The sequence below is a fragment of the Brachycentrus maculatus genome, unplaced genomic scaffold (assembly GCF_059751285.1).
Source record: "Brachycentrus maculatus isolate JH-2025_06_01 unplaced genomic scaffold, ASM5975128v1 h1tg000180l, whole genome shotgun sequence".
Classification (NCBI taxonomy): domain Eukaryota; kingdom Metazoa; phylum Arthropoda; class Insecta; order Trichoptera; family Brachycentridae; genus Brachycentrus; species Brachycentrus maculatus.
Genome location: NW_028280931.1, coordinates 1,421,916 through 1,441,495, shown reverse-complemented (window position 1 = coordinate 1,441,495; position 19,580 = coordinate 1,421,916). Strand labels below are relative to the sequence as shown.

Genomic DNA, 19,580 nt, shown 5'->3' with positions numbered 1-19,580 from the left:
ATTGTCTATGTCAGGTACGAAATGATGGAAGAAATCAACATCAGTATCTACGTACCCACAATACTTCTGTACAAAATTAGTAGTGACAGTTCTTGTTCTATGGTTGAATAATTTCCCTTCCTGTCGATTACATAAATATTGTGAGGGTGATTTTTATTCATATTCTTCTAAATTAAATCCTGCCAAAGTAAGTATTGAAATGTTTTTCTTATCATGTACATATTTTTAAATCGCGATACGTTTTTGTTGCATATTAACCTCAACATTTTATGTCAAATGTCAACCCTATATTGTCCTTTTGAAGATGCTGCGCACTGCTGCAGTTGCGTTGAGCAACAGCATCGAGGCGACCGTTTCTGGACCGTTGAAAGGCGTAATTGCACCATTGACTATCCAGAAGCGTAGCATTCATACGCCGGCTCCTGAACCCAATGAAGTTCGCAAATACTCGCCTTTTCAAAATACAAGCAACATGGGAGAATATACCGTTGCTAGATTGGATGATTTACTCAATTGGGGACGTAAAAACTCCCTTTGGCCCATGACCTTCGGCTTGGCGTGTTGCGCCGTGGAGATGATGCACATCGCCGCTCCCAGATACGACATGGACAGGTATAACAAACTTTAGTAACCATTACACACGAATAAACATCGCTCATTTACAACTAGAGTGACACGACTCAAATTTGTTTTAGAGATTTTCAGTGTATATATGTATTTGAAGTGCTATAACTATATATTAGTGAAAAACCACAAACTTTGAGTTGTGACGCTAGTTGCTAACAATTACGAAACTTTGAATTTCATCCCTTATCTGTACCCAATCGTTTAAAGAACACTACAGAGTACACACAAGATATGTACTCTGTAGTCCGGGCGTCTAGCACTTTACCATCAAGCTACCATCTTCGGTATATAAATTGGGGAGCGAATGGAAGCGCAAGTTTTCGGATGGCTGACCCCTGAGTCAATGGGGTAGACATGACCATAATCATTCGATTTTACCATTAAATTGTTGGATTAGCGCTTTTGATCAAGTTATACACTTCCGTTTACACGCGATCCCATTTGCTGGCCTATTGTGTGCCCACCTTAAGCACTCGATGTTTGATATTCGGTATTTCAACCGAATACCAAACATAAAACTACGATGAATATGAATAGTTACCGAATATTCAGTGCATTTCTAGTGTTCACCAAGGTGCGAGCCAGTTGCTAAAATTTTACCAGCACATCAATCTGCACACATACATAACAAACATTACAAAATACAGCGGAACCTCTAATAACGAGCATAATTCGTTCCAGATTTTTTTTTGTTTGTACTGGCACGGAAGTCCCACAAGGGAATGTCGTGAAAAGGGGACTTGCCCTTCTCTGTAACTCCTTATGCGAAATATCGCTCATTAAGTGAGCAACTTTTTCGCTTTTTTTTGCTCGCTATGCGAATTACTTTTTATGAGAGGTTCCACTATATTTTTGTAATAATAATTTTGGATAATACAGGGTTATTCATTTTTCAGTTTCGAAAGAAAAGCTAAATAAAACACACAGCGATACATTTTTTTATGAAAATTTCATTTCATTATAAAGTTTGGACTTTGCCATTTAGTGTGAAAAACAATATCATTCAAATGGCACCTCGCGAAGATTCGACGCATGCAATTCTTTTGAGGTCATTTTTAACCACTTTTTTGCACATTTCGGGCGGCTTCTCAGCCATAACAGTAATGTTGATTTTGAATGTGTCTAGAGCTCGGGGATTATTCGCATAAACACGATATTTTGCGTAGCCCCACAGAAGAAATTCAAACGGCGTCAAATTGTATGATCTTGGTGGCCAATTGACGTCGCCCGAAATTATGCGAACAGGAAACTTTTCATGCAATAAAGCCATAATTGGTCGTGTTGTGGCTTTTTGCCCCGTTTTGTTGGAACTACATATCGTCCAAGTCATGATCTTCAATCGCCGGCCAAAAACATCGGTTATCATTCCACCATATCGCTCCAAATTGGCTGTAACTGTTTGCCCATTGGCATCTTTGAAAAAATACAGGCCATTGACATCTTTCGACCATATAGCACACCAAACATCAGTAACGACATTACGACAACCGATTACGATTTCGTAAGGACGAAATCAGTAACGCTTCCACTCTGTTAAAAAATCTTCACAATTTTACCGATTGTTTGCGTAGTTGGTCGATTATGACGACCATAATCAGCGCGTATAATGCGCAAAAAGTGGCTACGTTTGAATCACCGCTTTAGTAGTAAGTTTTAATAATTTCAACTCATTCGTTTGTCAAGCGATGCATTATCGTAAATGGCAAACATTTGACTAATATTATGACACTTCAGATAACAGCTAAGTTCGGCAGGCGTCAAATGCCAGCACTTTCAACTTAAAACCACGAAATGAATGACCCTGCATATGTAAATATAGTGTCATTTTCGTAAAATACTACCTCAGGAGTGTTTCAGGTAATATTTATTGTCATCTTAACTACGAGTACTTTTGAATAACATTCAGGTGTCTTATTATAGATATGGCGTTGTATTTCGAGCTTCCCCCCGTCAGTCGGACGTGATGATCGTAGCGGGAACCCTCACCAACAAGATGGCCCCCGCCCTGAGGAAGGTGTACGACCAGATGCCCGACCCCCGCTGGGTCATCTCCATGGGAAGCTGCGCTAACGGAGGCGGATATTATCATTACTCCTATTCTGTTGTTAGGTTTGTACTCCTGTTTACCGTGCATTTGGTTTTGTTTATAAACCGCAGGCGGTGCTTGACTTTTATATATGTATTAGATTCTGAAACGTGTCTCAGAGTTGAAATTTACCAAAGAAGAGTAATGTTTAAAAAATAGAAGTGTTTATTTATTTATTTTTAATACATAAATATTAACAAGGATGGTCTTCAAGGTCACAGATATATTTGTAAAAATGGCCAAAACATCTTTAGTACGAGGGCTGTCTGAAATGTTTCCGACGTCAACATGAAGATGGCAGTAGTTGTCAATAAAAATTGGGGAATGTGTTTGCGCATGCGTTGAAAACCACTCACCAAAATTTCGACCATTTTTGACGCAGTTATTGTTTGACAGTCGCTTGAGTGAGTTGCCGTGAGCAGTCATCAAATATTTGTTTTTGAAACATTTGTTTCATTTCTTTGGCAACAAGCCTATGCAAATTAAAGACGAGTTGGACACTGTATACGGGGACTCTGCTCCATCATTTACTACTGTAAAATTTTGGGCAGCTGAATTTAAATGTGGTAGTACCAGCTTGAATGACGATGAACGTTTGGGTCGGCCAAAAACTGCCACCACTGATGATAACATCGCCCAAGTGCATCAAATGGTGTTGAACAATCGTCGGATTAAGGTTAGAGAGATAGCAGAGTGTATGAAGATGTAAGATATAATAACTCATAATTAGGATGCAATCGCTTTATTAAACAGGTCGCTATGACAGTACAATGACAAGTGTGTAGTCTCCCCTGCATCAATCTTATAAGGGTGTAAGGTAAACATCCCCCGCGTACACTCCGCCCTGCCCCTAGCGGGCGCTTGGGGTCATAGTTCAAGTTGCTAGAATTATTGTGCCGTAACATAATAGCGCCATTTTTGTGAAAATCCAATTTCCAATCTCCAGGTTGATTGATTTTATTTTACATTCGATATGATTATTTTTTATCTTCCAAAATATCATGTCCATCACACTGAGCTCTTTCACCTATGTAATCTGCATCCTGTTAAACACATCCCACTCCTATATCCACGAATGCAGGCCTTTATACAATCCCGATTGAGTTAACACCGAATCAATTTGATACATTACCCTATGCACCAGGTGATACAGCAAAAAAAAAATATTTCTTCTACCATCATCAATTTATATTAAATACTTTTTATTTTAAATAATACTCTCAACAGTGGACTGACATGTCCAATGTTGTACATATAGCATTGAAAAAATTATAATTTTTTTATTTATCTTTGGTGGGCTTTCAAATTGAAAGATGGGCATGAAAAAATTATCAGCCTAACGAGACAACCTAAAATATGTGGATGTATAATTTTGTATTTGTTATAACTGTTTTAATGATGCATAACTTACGGAAAAGTACCGTCATTGTTGTTTACTGAAATTGACTGTTTCACTGGCAATCCTCCAAACTTCATACAGTCTAATTTGTTTGCAATGAAGCGTGTGTTAGTGGCAGGAATCCAATCCCAACCAGTTGTTATTACTGTATATGTTGCATTTTGGTTGGCACTGTCAAAATAATATTTTCTTTGATTTCAGGGGATGTGATCGCATTGTTCCAGTGGACATTTACGTTCCTGGTTGTCCTCCAAGTGCTGAAGCTCTAATGTATGGAATCTTGCAACTCCAAAAGAAAATTAAACGAATGAAGACAGTACAGATCTGGTACAGAAAGTAGATGTTTTAAACTTGTTGATTAAACCATAAATTATTGTAATCTGATATTTTTATTAATCCCCGCAAACTCCTCTTGAAAATGTATGTAAATAGAGTAGCAATTTAGATATTTAATCATTAAAATAGACGAGCCTCTTTTTGAGTTTTTACTTGTTCCCTAAAACACAAATTATTTGTACAATTGAGCTATTATTTTATTTTTTATTTTATTTTATTTATTTGGGATTTTTACAGCCGCTACAAAACAATATACAACAACAATTAACAAATCTACAGCCAATTAAAAAAATCCACCGATAATACTATTCTTATGAAAGTTATGTTGGTTGGGGTGTGTGTGTGTGTGTGAATAGTACCTATTCCATGTCAACATAAATCATCCAACAAACAGGGATTATAAACAGTTGGCTTGTTGAACAAACGCCAACGATCAATCATTCACCTAATTTACTGCTTATGTCTTTTTATGGAATTAGTGCTTTTCCCAAATATATCTACGTCATTAAACATTTTATTATAAGTATCCATAATGCGGTTAATTGTAGTATTTCTGGCAAAATCAGTAAGTATTACATTATTAATTACCAATAAATTTTCTCCCACTTTCATCAACTGAATTGCCAACACGGATCAAACCGATTGCGTGGGTTAATTTTATTCTTGGTTATCGCATATCCTTGGTTGTTTAGCTTGGTTATCCTTTATCCTAAAATACTGCAAGTATTTAAACAAGAACCTGCAAAACTTTTGCATCATGGTCTACTGGTGACTCATCCCGTGTTGAATGTGTAGCAAATGAAATTGTTTTTAATCTGATTATTAGGATAAATACCTTCAAAAGGCTACATACAATCAAAGTATCCTTCATAAGTCAATAAATATTTTCATATTATTTTTTGGCATCTCATCAAAGATGAAGAAGAATATGGAAGTCTGGGCATTTACGGGGCTGACTACCGTCATAGCCTGGTTTAAGTGATCACTTTACACACGTGTAACATTCACCAATTCTACCCATTATTGACAACCACACTACTTAAATTCTTGGAAGTTCTATTTATATGAACCAATTTAGAAACCTTGTTCTTGAATCACTAGAACTTCAGTAGAGACATCTATTGGTGAGATGTAAATGAGCTTTTTACTAAGCAGAAACTCTTATATTAAAAATGAAAATGGTATTTTCTGGCATTTCTCATGTGTGTGATTGTCAAAAAATAATATGAAAATAACTCCTGTAATTGGAGATAATCCAGATTTTGTGAACAAGTTTTTGGACACACTCAAAATGTTGTAAATAAATATTTTTGTTTTAACAAAACAATTGAGTAAAATTAAAGTAAACATATTCTGTTCTTGCTGAAATTCAGATAATATTGCGATTTCCCATTATTTTATCTACAAATTATGGTTATCTGCACCCTTCGTGGTAAATCTGAGCCGGAGGAGACGACTAGATCACATTGGGACGGGAGACGGGATGAGGATTGAATAATACAAGTTGTATATATTTGAACGTTTCTACTTTATATAGAAACAATATAGGTACATAATTATAGTTTTTTAAGACCCTTTCTCAAAGGATCGAACACTGAAAAAATGGCTCTTTTGCAAAAAAAGAACCTTTAGAGTCCACAATTTCATATTTATCTACAAAAATCACTTTTATTTCTTATATAACAATACACAATTATATCAAATTATCTACAAAAATGAGTTTGGCTTTTGCATTTTCCTCTTTGATTAGTTCCATTTTCTGCATAATGGAGTAAAAGTGATGCGACTTACGGATTCACACAGACTGGTACAGATTTATATTACAAGCAGGTTCCTACAAAGCGACTCGAGCACTCCTTCACGGGACGTCACATTCAAACTCTACACACATAAAATACAAAATGTCAACAGCTCGTAAATTGTGAACAACACGTGACTATGAAACACCTTTAGAACTTCCCGAACTTGAAGATCCTGCTCAATGAATGGGGATTTTGTAAAAAATATACCGGTATAATAATTGTCAAATAATTTAATAAATTGATATCTTACATAGGTTCGATAGGAGGAACTAAAACAAACAGTTGGAAGACTAAAGACTCCTCGAGTGTTTCTGTCCTACATATTGCAAAAGAACGATTTAAGAAACATACTAACAATATTGCGTATCCTCTCATTCACAAGAGATTACGCGAGAGGAGAGGATTCGGTTAATTTGGTCCCTTGGAAAATGACTTGCGAGGAATTCACTGCTGACTCTGTCAACAACGCCCAAGCAATAAATTATGCAAATTGAAAATTGGATGGCCATAGCTAGAAGAGGTGATGGTCGGTAGAGGCGGAGTGAGTCGGATAGACGGATGCTTCCCAACCTCAGCCGCATGGCAGAATTTACGGTTGGAATAGTAGCTACTTAAATTGATCCTGCTTTATTTCATAATATATACAATATCGCATTTTATAAATATACATTGTATTGTATTTCCGAGTAATCACAATATTACAATAAATTGAGCCGTTCCATTGTTTTGCAACTCATTCTCATGGGAGGTGAAATTCATAACAAAATGGAAATATTAGTTCATTTATTAAATAAACTAAAATGCAAATATAACTCGGAGATCGATCTACATTTCCGTTTCAAGTAAAAATAGGCGGAAACATAAACGCAATTCCCAATAGTAAAGTATGGGAAGATTCGTCTCTCGGGAACCTAACCATTCATTTTCCTAGTTGTAATTAAAAATATCTCCTTTTCTTACGCGACACTTTCCAAAACGAGGCTATTCTATATTTACACAATGGTCACTATATCCAAGATCGCTCCGCTATACACACAATTATACCTAGTATCATACCGTCCGCTATACACACAATTACACCTAGTATCATACACCTCTCCATATCTTTCCTATACGAGAATAAATAGATTTCATATAACTAAATTGTATTTATATATTTATATTAGATATTGTTTTCTTATTTGTAATATTCACGAGATGCTAATACTACCGAACCTACGATTAACTAAAGGATTCTGTCACGCGACACACTTCCCCCTGCGCGGTGAGATCCGGTCGTGGAGAGTGCGTTCCTACAGAAGGGGAGCGGGAGGGGCGTATCATCGGGGCTCCTCCTTGGGGGGCAGCGGGTGCGGCATGAGGTGCGGCGGCGGCGGGGGCCCCGGGCGCGGCTTGAGCTGCGCCGCGTACGCGTTGAGCATCTTGGCGCGCTCCTCCTCGGCGCGGAAGGCGGCCTCCACCAGCGGGCTGAAGCGCAGCAGCGGGTCGTACGGGCGGTACGGGTCCCAGGGCGGCGGGTAGCCCATGGGCGGCGGGATGAGGCGCGGCAGCGGCGCCAGGCGGTACAGCTCCTCCTTGCGCTCGCGCTCCTCCTTCACGGGCTCCGGCGCGCCATTGCGCAGCGGCGAGCGCTCCCGCTGCCGCATGCGCTCCAGCTCCCGCCGCTCCTTGTCCCGGCGCTCCTGCTCCAGCTGCTGCTGCTGCTGCTGCTGTTGCTGCTGCTGCTTCCTGGCCTTCTCTTCCCGCTCGCGCTTCTCTCTCTCCTCCTTCTCTCTCCGCTGCCTCTCCCGCTCGCGCATCTCCCTCTCTCGCTCCCGCTCCCTCTCCCTCTCTCGTTCCCTCTCCCTCTCCCTCTCCTCCTGCTCTCTTCTCTCCAGCGCCCCGGGGTCGGGCTTCAGGGTCCACGGACTAGGCCCGGGCGGGCCGGGGAACGCGCCCACGGATCTTTGGAAACTGAAAAAGAATTACAAATTAATCTCTTCGGAATCATTTGCGGAGTATTTCAAAAATAAATTAAAAGAGCTATTATTTTTTGTGCAAAACTGCGAATCGAATGGATATTTTTTAATATGGCAGGGGAAAATAATACGAACAAAGAAACTAACATTGGCAATACGTACCTTCTCCAGGGATCGTGAACCGAGGGCATGGGGCCCCCGAGTCCCAGATCTCGCTGGGGAGGGAAGGGGGACAGGCCGAAGGGAGACGGTCCAGTGGGGTACCCGGTGCCGTACCGTGCAAATGGGGACATTCCTGCTCCTGAAAATACTTCTCTCCTATAATCCTCCATAACTACAAATATAAAAACAAAAAACAACCATTCTGAATTAATATACACTACATGGGTCAATAATTGGGAACATAATATCGCAGCTCAAACAATTTATACTAAAAAGTTCTTAGTTTTTCTGACCAATAACTGGTTACAACACTTTCACATCACTAGACAAGTGAGATTCTATAAGATGAGAAACGTATGTATGAAAGCAGTCATATGTACTCAAACAAAAATAATAAAAAAAATAATGCAATTTTATTCATTTATATTTTATGTGAAAGTTGTACGAATGAAAAAAATAGATATGTTAAGGTGGGGACTGACCGGAGTCATTTTGTAACGTGTTACGTTACGATGCGAGCATTCCGAGTGTTCCATCCAAAGTCGGATGCTCGCCGTGAATGTTACAGTTCCTTCCAAATTTGTGTATTTTTTATAATAATTTGTGTACTAAAATTGTATTCATAAATGTATGTGAGAAGAACAAAGAGACGCTGTTCATCGACTTTTATTTTGTTTACAATATTGTCCCCACCACATGTAACTCCTTTAAAATCGTATATAAGGGGTGGATGACAAATTTTTGTGTGCTCAGATAATATTAAAATTCAATCGTATATATGTCGCGATGTACACCAATGTACACCATGTACACCAATAAACAAAGAGCGAGCTCTTTGTTTATTGGTGTCGCTTTATTTATTCGCCCTTATAACTTTGTAATTTTTTATGAATAAATAATTGTTTTCGTCCTCCTCATCATCAGTGTTCCAGTACCATTAGACAATACAGTTACGTTACAACAAAATGCTCCGGTCAGTCCCCACCTTTAGAATTGAGTTCAGCTGTCAGTCGCTGACAAGTGCTAGAGATTAAGTTGATCAGAATTAGCGCGGAAGGTGACTTACCAAGGTGGGGTGAGTTGAGGTAGGGCGAGGGCGGCGCGAGCGTGTCGTAGGGCGTCCTCTGGAAGGGGTGTGCGGGATGTGCGGCGTGCGCGGGGTGCGCCGGGTGCGGCGGGTGCGCGGCGTGCGGGGGCGCCAGCGGGGGCGGCGGCGGCGCGAACACGTGCGAGGGCGGGCGCAGCAGCCCCCCCTCCTTGGGCGGGCCCACGCCCCCCTTGCCGCCCTCCCCCGCGCCCGCCTTCTGCTGGTGGTTGTAGATCTCCCACGCTATGCGCACGTGCATCGCATTCCACTTGCCAGTCTTCTAAAATTGTTCAAACAAATATTCGTTATCGGTCAGTCCAGTATAGCTTCATTTATTTATAGATTTCACATTACATTTGTAGAACTCCATTTTAATTTTGTATTAAATGTTAAATCAAGCACTGATTTTTTAGAGTCTGCTAAGTTGTATTTTTTTGTTAAAAAAAACATATAAATCAATTTTGTGACAATTGTTTTGTCTAGTTATGGCATTTTCAAAGTCAAACATTCGTCTGAAAATGCCATAACTAGGCAAAAAAATTGTCACAAATTTTATTTTTGTGTTTTTTAAAAATAAAATACAACTTAGTACACTATAAAAATATCAGTGTTTGATTTAACATTCAATACATAGAGTATAGCTTCTCCCATTTTTTAATTATTTTTAGAAAAAGTAAATCGATCCTATTTAATAACTAGTTTGATTATCATTGATCAATACTCGATATTTACAACAGCAAACAGTAAATACATATTTAAAAAACAATTCTGATAAATAAAAACAGCTTTTGTCACAAAAATAAAGCGTTTGTTATGATTACTTCATGAGAAAGGAATGAATATATCGATAGCGAAAAGTAAAGAGCGTAGAAATGTCAGACTGAGACCACATTACGCTAGAGAAATCATTATTTACTTTACAGGAAGATAGGGAAAACATTACAAATAAGTGACAACACGGTTCTGTCTTTACAGAAATGATGACCCACAATGCGAAATATCAAACTGCAATACAGTCTTAGCAAATAAACAAAACCAATATGCAATGGATGTAGAAAAAAAAGTTAAATGAAAAATGCCTTTTTCGGTATTTATTTGATAATTTATATGAAGCCATTTTCGTGAAAAATCACCTCAAGGGCGCATTAGAGTACCCATTGTCATTTTTCTTAAATACAAGAGTAAATATTAATTTTAATTATACTATAGACAAACAAGCAGAATGATTCGAAGCGGTTAGATGTTACTATCATATGAAGCTGTGAGGTGAATATGAATGATGAATAATGATAAAATAGAAATAATAATGAGAGGTGAAATAGAAGATACCCCATAAAGCGGTGGAAGTGGAAAGTACAGGGCGAACTGTTCTGACCGACATACAGTAGTATGCGCAAATATAAGGAGCCAGCTGTGCGTCCTGTACTTCAAACTCCACGGTGGTTATCCAATGTTGTATAATGTAAAGTCAACCATCGTGACCTACCACTTGTGTCGGCCGGGGGATCTTGTTAGTTTGTTCTGGTGGCAGCATCGCCTGCTGTGAAGAACCACAATACCCATGGGTTAAAAAAAAAAAACAAGAAAAAAAAAGATGGCAGGGAAATGATATGTCTAAACCTCGAAATGATAGGTAAGTACATGAGTCTGAATGTTAAATAATGATATAATTAGAAAACACAATATGTACTTAAAATGTGCTAAGGAAATAATTTGAATGTTAATTATTAATTCGGTTTAGAAAAGCAAATAAACATCTATTAATGGTTAAAAGCATAAAAATAAATTTATCAAGAATAAGCATAATTCGGATTTTAACTCTGGATTTGATGAGTCAATAGATTCAGTTGATTATAAAAGATAAATCATATCACTGTAAAATTTCTTATAGGGTGTGAAAAGAAAAATCAATATTATACCATTCGAAATTGATTTATAAAAGATGAAGGACATAAAACGAAATATTTACAGGATGTCATACAAACGCAATTTAAAATTCTTAAAAAAAATAATACTAATAATTACTGTATATTTTGTAAGTAATATTTAGGAATATTTAAAGAATAAAAAAAAACATTTCTTGTAATTTAACCAAAGTTGTATATAAGTAATTTTGATTCATTTTATTTTTTACAGTAATATCTTATATAATCTGATGTTTTGATATAATGTCAAATCAAATAAATTATCATGTTTATATTATTTAGAATAAAAAAGGAATGCCTAAGTAAAATTTAATTGCATCGTATAAGTGTTAGATTGTTACGAGCCTCAATACCAAATTTGAGCAATTCTCCACTGCTCAATTAAAACTTTAAAACTTGCTTCAACTTATAAACGTACAATGAATATGTTTACCAAAAATTAATACAATGTACAATTGAAACGAAAGTAAGTGAAGCAAATTTATAAAACTTTATATTTCCATAGCGGATTTAACCAAGCAGCGGGGAATTGAGTTAAGGTAAGCAAATATGAAAAAAAAAAGCCAGTTTAGTTGTTCTAGAATTAGTGACCTATCTCGAAGGTAGCATTAGCGAGAATGATCTGACCTTTGGTGTGAACGTGGGCAGGGCGTTGGGCGGCACAAACGGCGTGGGGCCACCGAGGCCAGGGTGTAGGATTCCCGGACTGTAGCCGGGGTATCCCAGACCCAGGCCTTGTCGGTACAGAGAGTCCATCTTGGTAATGTCTTTGAACTGTGGATCAAAAAGGAAAGAGTCCTGAAAGAAAATAAAAACATCACAAGAACTTCTTGTGAAATAGAAATCATATTTGACGACCCTCACTTTCAAATTACAGGTTTTTTTTAAAAAAAAGGAATAACCCACAAAGCCTCTATTTTACAGGCTTGTCTGCAGGTGGGATAGTTAAGATAGCGAAAGTAAATGTGAAAAATACATCACACACACCCAAACCAATTGAAAATAAATATATTTTGAATTCATTTTGCAATTGCTGGGAATCGAACCCGCGATGCCAGTTTCGCAGTCGAGCGTCTACCCAACTACACAACAGCATCTGTCAAATTTACTTTTGTACAATTCTGGTAAGAAGCGATCTTTACGCATAGTAAAGTAAAGATGTTTTTATTTATTTATACGAACAAATATTTTGCTAAGTATATTTTGCTTCATATAGAAAATTCCTAGTTTTCTGGATAATTTTGACTCTTCACTAACAGCCGGCACACAGTTTGTGACAAAAAGGTACCAGAAATTCAAACCACGATTTCTCAAGACTGAGTGTTGACATCATTATGATTTTAGGCATAAAATGTAACTAATTTTTCATACTGATGACATCTGTGTAAATAGTTCCCGAAAAAAATTACTTTTGTATGGTTATACAACAAAATTGGGCAAAGTTGATCTTGGCATCTGCCGTTATTTGGCAAAATATATCAGCATATTGCGATACTAATTTTGATTCAGAGTTTTGAGAGAGAGAGAGCTAACAGTAAATATGTTTTGTTTAATACAAATCATATTTTACATTTCACGTCCATAGCATTAAAGGATAATTTATACTTGCATATTTCTTATTGTAATAAAAAGATAATAGTTCTCAAGCGGAGGACTGATCATCCTTCCTCTATTGCTCTATACACCATCGGGTGCGGATGAGTGTTTAGACCAAGGGTGGCCAACCTGCGGGTGTCTACATGTGGCCCGCGGAGCATTTCATAATTTTTTTATTTTAGTGTATATAAAACCAACAAAAGAACATTCCATCGTGCATAGTTTGTACCATATCCCATATATAGGAAGTATCTCACTATCGTGACAATTTCTTCTGTGGTATATTCGTGTTAACAAACAATTACAACATTTTGCGATCGACTTTTAAATAGACATTGATAAGAATACAAGCTGCTATAACTGAGTGCTAGAGCGACTCAAAGTCAAAATGCTATGTAAAAGCTAGTTATACAGAAGCTATACTAAGTCGAATGAAGCATATTATATCTCGAATGAGAACAAGAATCACTGATGAGCATTTGGAAAACTGTTTGCGTGTAGCAACAACATCAATCATTAACGTATCAACATTGATGCACTTTATTCTGACAAACAAAATCAGACATCTCACAAATATAAAAAATTTTGATTTTTGTTTTTATTTTTTGTATTGCCTAACTTTTATCTTTTAATTATGTTTGATTCGCATTTTGTTATATATCCTTTAAAAAAACTATGAACATATAACATGTTTGCTTTGAATAATAATAAAAAAATTGTTTTACGGCCCAGAAAGAAATCTGATTTCTAAAATCTGGCCCGTCTGCTGAAAATGTTGGCAACCCATGGTTAAGACCCTGGGAGTCGGTAGCGGTGAGAGAAGGGTGTACGTACCAGCGGGGGCGGCGGCGGCGGGAAAAGCTGCTGCTGGTGGTGCGGGTGGGGGTGGGGGTGGGGGTGCGGGTGTGGGTGCGGCGCGGCGGGGTGCTGCGCGGGCGGCGGCGCGGGCGGCGGCAGCTGATGCTGGTGCACGTGCGTGTGCTGGTGCTGGTGGTGGTGCATCTCCGTGCGCAGGAACCCGCCCGGGGGGGGCGCGCCGCCCGCCACGGCGCCCGACGACGCCAGGAACCGGTTGTCCAGCTCGCGACGGAGCAGGTCAGCCGATGGACCTGTAATTTCAAATTAGATCCTATTTAATCTAAGTCCTACCAAAATTCATTCTTAAATAAAATAGATACTGCGATATAAGCAATGAAATGCTTAATCAAATAGACATCAATAATATTTCTTTTAAAACGTTAAAGAGAATTATTATTGATACCTTTTTGACTATTTGATTGAGAAATGTAAATTATAATATTTTATAGTTATATATTAAATTTTAAAATCAAACACTGATTTTTAGAGTCTTTGAAATTGTATTTTATTATTAAAAACAAAATTTTAAATAAAAATAAAATATGTGACAATTGTTTCTCCTAGTTATGGCATTTTCATACTAACGTCAATGTTAATGAAAAGCCAAATCTATAAATAATTATATAATTATATGTACTATGTACAAGACAAATTTTTTTTGGTTATTTTTAAGAGAAAACTTTTTATTTTAATTTAAATTTTTTAACTACAATTTTTTATTTTTTGTAAATATTTTAGGCTAAAAACCTAAATGAAAATGATGAATGATGGACGAAAAAGGTGCTTGAGTGGAGGACTAGAACAGGATGCAGAAGCTTGGGTAGGCCCCAGACAAGATGGTCCGATGACATTAAAAAAGTGGCGGGCCTGCACTGGAAGAGAGTCGCGTCCAACAGAGAACTGTGGAAGCCCAAGAGGGAGGCCTTTGTTCAATACTGGACAAAAAGAGAAGGCTGAAATAAGTAAGTAAAAGAAAAAATATAATTATGGCACACTTACTAGATTGGAAGAGCGATTCTGCAGAAAACGGATTTGGATTGCTGGGGGGCTGCGGTGCTGCCGAGGGGGGCATGGGGGCTGCGAAGAGAGGGGGCGCCGCCGCAGGAGGGGCGAAGGGGGCGCGCGAACTCACCACCACGGGGGCAGCGGGGGGCGCACCCACCACACTTGGAGAACTGCAATGGAAACAAATCATTACTATTCAATTCAATCAAACAAAATGGAGACTTGATAGCAGAACCAATTTGGCAAATTTTGGAAAAATCATTTCAAAATATGAAGTGATAATAATTATTAAATTCTTTCTTGAGATATGAACCGCAAGGAAGAATTGAATAATTATTATCACCTCAGTCTGTAGTACAAACAATACCCCACAACCTAATACATTATAGATATAACAAAATAAGATTTCTTCTTCTTCTTCAAACCCTTATCTGCACCCGATGGTGCATAAGGCACTGCATCATTTAAACTCATTTATTGTGTTATTCTTATCGTTAATACATGAAGGAAAGGTGATCAACCCTCCGCTTCAGGTACCAGTCCAGGGTAATGTTGAGTAAATATTAGACTGAAAAATCACTTATATTTATTTGACGCATACCCTTGGGAATCAAACCCGGGACCTCCAGAACAGTAGACGAACGTGCTAAACATTACACTACGGAGGCAGACAATAAATTAGAATAAGTATTCATTAAGTAACAATATTAAGGTAATAATTCTTGGTTTATTATTAATACTGGCATGCTAAATGACAAAATCTCTAACAGAAAAAAATTACAAAATCCTTCTGAAGGAAATTGATTTATCGATATCTCAAAAAATGCTCTGAGAAATTCATAAATAAATATAGAATAAATAAAATGAATTACCTAAGTCCCCATTGATGCGATGGAGGTTTGGGCGCAGAGGAAGACACGGGTATGGCAGGAACAGGAGGAACAGCTGTCGGGGGTAAACTGGGCGCTAAACTAGGTGCTAAACTCGGGGCTAAACTCGGGGCTAAACTCGGGGCTAAACTCGGTGCTAGACTCGGCGCGAGGCCGGGCACCAGGCTCGGCGCTAAACTGGGCGCCAGGCTCGGGGCCAGACTGGGGCCCAAACTCGGGGCCATACTCGGCCCCAAGCTGGGAGGTAAACTTGGTGCTAAACTAGGAGCTAGGGTAGGGGCTAGGCTAGGAGCTAAACAGGGGGCTAGGGAGGTGGGCACCGCGGGAGGGGCCGGGGAGGGTCCCGCTGATGCTGACACCGGAGTGGTGACGCTGGCTCTTGACATGCTGCTCACGTTGCTTCTGCAATTTAATGGATAATATAATCAAAATAAGCTCTATTTAATATAAAAATATGAGTCGGTTTGTGGTCCCGTGGTTAGTGTCGCGGACTCTCGGAAGTCGGAGTTTCTCGGTTTGAACCCACTCTACCATAATTTGATACCTTTTTCTAATAATGAGCCGCTTAGGCTCACAGAAGTTGAAATATTTGTGTAAATAATAAAAACACATATAAGTATTTATATTTTTCATTATAATTTTTTTTTTAAAATAACCTTTTAATTTTCCAATCTATTCAAAATATAGGAAAAAAATTGAGAAAAAATCATAAAAAGCAAGGTATAGGGTCGACGAGGTGTGGCTCGAAGACAGATCTCCTGGCTTCGGAATATACGAGATTGGACAGGGATCAGGACCATCCGGCGCTGTTTAGAGCTGCCCAACACAAGGACAATTACTCTCAAGTGATAGTCGACGTTAGGGGGACCTGATATGATATGAACAGAAGAAGAACGAAAAACTATATGTTGCATTCATGATTCTAATACATTCACAACTATGACTGCTATAGTGTTCATATCTAGCATTGAGGAAATGATAGCTGTACCAGTCAGCCAAACACTATTCCATATGGAAAAGATATTGCGCCTCAATGTAAAATATGTCTTTGTCAATAATATCTCAGTATGAGCTGTTTCAATGGCTACATAGAATGTCATAATATTTGGTCAATAACGGTATTACTACATAAAAATCAGATAACTCCTAATAGTTCATATTACGTAAAGAGATCAAGCTTAAAAAAGTCATGATATAAAATTTTTCATCAGACTGAACAATATTGAATAAATTTAATTCTCTGCACCATTAGTTATAATTCTTGTTCCTGTACGATTTTTATTTTCTGACTTCTAAAGGTTTAATTCAGACTGAACAATATTGAATAAATTTAGTTCTCTGCACCATTAGTTATAATTCTTGTTCCTGTACGATTTATATTTTCTGATTTCTTAAGGTTTACTACATACTACTCTCTACTACATATTAGGTAAGCATTGACGTTTTTCAAGTTATGGTTGCCATTTCAACTAACGAAATGTTGAATATTTCACTGATCTTCTTTCGAATTAAGGGAAAATTGCAATTTCGAATTATTAAATAATACAAATATAATACCCGTAGCTATCTCTCTCCCTATTAGGGCTATGCCCCCTGGGGGAGTGGGCGGCAGCGGGTGGAGGAGCCCCACTCGGGGTCTGCGCTCTGACAGTCTTCGGGGCCACTAATGGTGATGATAAACTCGATCTCTGCTGAAAAATAATGAGTTAAATTAGTAAGCATAATACTCACATGAGAAAAAGAAAATGTCACCTCTCGGAATTGCTCAAAGTAAAAAGCATCAAGGAGGAAGCGACGCTAAACACGAAGAATGTTCAAAAGTACACCGAAATCAGAGATAATGATGCTATAACAAACATGAAACTAAGTATTCACTATGTTAGTGATCTGTGCATCCGTAACTCCCCAATGGAGACGTTACAAGAAGCGCTATCTGCAGTGTGAATAAAAACGTGCTTGCTGCAGTGTGTATCGCAGTCGTTGGAAATTGTAATCGCTACCGAATAAGAAAGTATTGAAAAGTGAATAAGAAACTCACGGTAGTATCTGTGTTCCTGGGCGAGGCGGCGCTGGGCGAGGCGGCGGCGGGCACGTACGGGGAGTGGTGCATGGCGGGCGCGTAGGGCGCGTAGAGGGGCGGATAGCCCGGCGGGTAGGCGGCCGGCGGCGCGGGCCCGTGCGGCGCGTGGCCCGGCGCCGTGCCCACGGCCGGGCTGCCGGCGCGGCCCTCGGCGCCCGCGGCTCCCTGGCCGGCCGCCGAGCCCACGGGCAGCGCGGCGGCCGGCGGCGCCAGCCCCGGGTTGGACAGGGCGGGGTGCGGCCCGTGCCCCGCCACCGGGTACTGCCCGTGGCTGGCCATGCCCGGCGGGTGCTGGCCGTGCCCGGGGAGGTGCTGGCCGTGGTTGGGCAGGCTGGGCGGGTGCTGGCCGTGGTTGGGCAGCGACACGTGCTGCCCGTGGTTCTGCATCGCGGCCGGGTGCTGGCCGTGGTTCTGCGGATGCTGGCCGTGGGGCGGGAGGCCGGAGGGGTGGAAGTTGGGCGGGTGCGAGTTGTGGTTCTGGGCGCCGTGCTGGTGTGGCGGGTGCGGCGGGTGCGGCGGGTGCGGCGGGTGCGGCGGGTGGGGCGGGTGCTGGGAGTGGGGCGGGTGGGGCGGGTGCGGGTTGTGGTGGGGGTGGTGGGAGCCGGGGGGCGCGGCCGCCTTGTGGTGGCGGTAGTCGTGGTGCGCGGCCGGCAGCGGGGGCAGCAGGTGGTGCGGCGGGTAGCCGGGCGGGTGGTAGCCGCCGAGCGCGGGATGCCCGAGCGGGGGCCCCGTCTCCGGCGCGCTGCCGTTATTACTATTACTATTAACATTATTATTACTACTTATTGGTTTACTAGTCTGGAGAGATGGTAATTTAGTAACGGGGGGAGTGTTCTGAGTTTTGGCAGAAGCCGGCCTAGGCTGCGCGAGGTGATTGAGCGCCACGTGGTTGGACAGCGGTGTTATGTGCGTTGTAACGGGACCATTCGACACCTGCAACAAACAAACAATATTTCATTAACGCCGCTATTATAAATAGAAAACAAAACACACTTTGCGATAATAGCAATTTTTATATCGGCTTGACGATCCCTTTGTGAGGCAAATCAGTTCACGAAAAAAACAGGAACCATAAATCTTGTTTAAATTTTTTTTAATACGAATTTATTTTTAATTTAAAAAAAACTAAATATTTCTACATCCTTATTAAAAATGTTATCATATTTTAATTTTAAAATACATACTACAATAGTTTTTTGTCACGAAAAAACGAAACAATAATAGCGCAAATTTATAGTTCTATTAACGATTACTGTTAATATAGCGCACTCCATAAAACATTTTTATCGTTAATCATAATAAAGCTATCGTAAAATATAAAAATATACGTCGTAAATCCTTTACGTGTTTCTCGTACCCAATAAAATAATTTAAGGGCTACGCTACACGGGCGATTTAGCATCGCGAAGAATCGCCCCGAGCGCACTTTTTTTAAATTCATGTCGCACGACGATTTTACGGCTGCCGCCGCGAAAGAGAGTACTATCAACTACACGATGAAGGTTTTACGCAATGGGAGTCTGGTGGAAACCGATGTCGCTTTGAGTTCGATGTAGTGACGCGATACCGTTCAGTACAGTGTGAGCATTTCAACTTCGCAGCAAAGTTTGTTTGAGACAGTTTTCCGCGGCAGCTAAACCGCCCCTGTGGTACGGTCACGTGAAAAGTTTGAGAATCACGAAAAATTAATTGCTTCGATAAAAATGTAAAAACAATTCAAAGTTTTCCGTTCAAAACGGCTCTAACCGAAGGTAAACGATTACAATTTC

General features: G+C 39.8%; 2 protein-coding genes across 14 annotated transcripts in view; one reads left to right on the top strand and one right to left on the bottom strand.

Annotated features, from left to right (window-relative positions):
* Positions 1-78: 78 nt before the first annotated feature.
* Positions 79-4,586, top strand: LOC148307979 (NADH-ubiquinone oxidoreductase 20 kDa subunit-like). The gene is made up of 4 exons (XM_088262472.1): positions 79-187; positions 305-612; positions 2,548-2,736; positions 4,314-4,586. Exons 2-4 carry the CDS (start codon positions 305-307, stop codon positions 4,450-4,452), a joined length of 636 nt encoding a protein of 211 aa, XP_088118598.1. The 5' UTR covers positions 79-187; the 3' UTR covers positions 4,453-4,586.
* Positions 4,587-5,957: 1,371 nt separating this feature from the next.
* The window catches only part of tay (tay bridge kinase), a 340,896-nt gene continuing 327,273 nt past the window's right edge, over positions 5,958-19,580 (bottom strand). For 4 of the 13 annotated variants that reach the window (XM_088262457.1, XM_088262467.1, XM_088262469.1 and 1 more), the window contains 10 exons: positions 17,770-18,744; positions 17,289-17,422; positions 15,714-16,133; positions 14,836-15,011; positions 13,813-14,087; positions 12,010-12,180; positions 10,944-10,997; positions 9,437-9,737; positions 8,356-8,542; positions 5,958-8,203 (listed from right to left, as the gene is read on the bottom strand). In XM_088262457.1, the coding sequence (XP_088118583.1) occupies positions 7,570-8,203; positions 8,356-8,542; positions 9,437-9,737; positions 10,944-10,997; positions 12,010-12,180; positions 13,813-14,087; positions 14,836-15,011; positions 15,714-16,133; positions 17,289-17,422; positions 17,770-18,744 (3,327 nt within the window). In that variant the 3' untranslated portion in view covers positions 5,958-7,569. The remainder of the gene's footprint in view (positions 8,204-8,355; positions 8,543-9,436; positions 9,738-10,943; positions 10,998-12,009; positions 12,181-13,812; positions 14,088-14,835; positions 15,012-15,713; positions 16,134-17,288; positions 17,423-17,769; positions 18,745-19,580) is intronic. The other 9 variants (XM_088262460.1, XM_088262462.1, XM_088262464.1 and 6 more) reach the window with 9 other exon arrangements.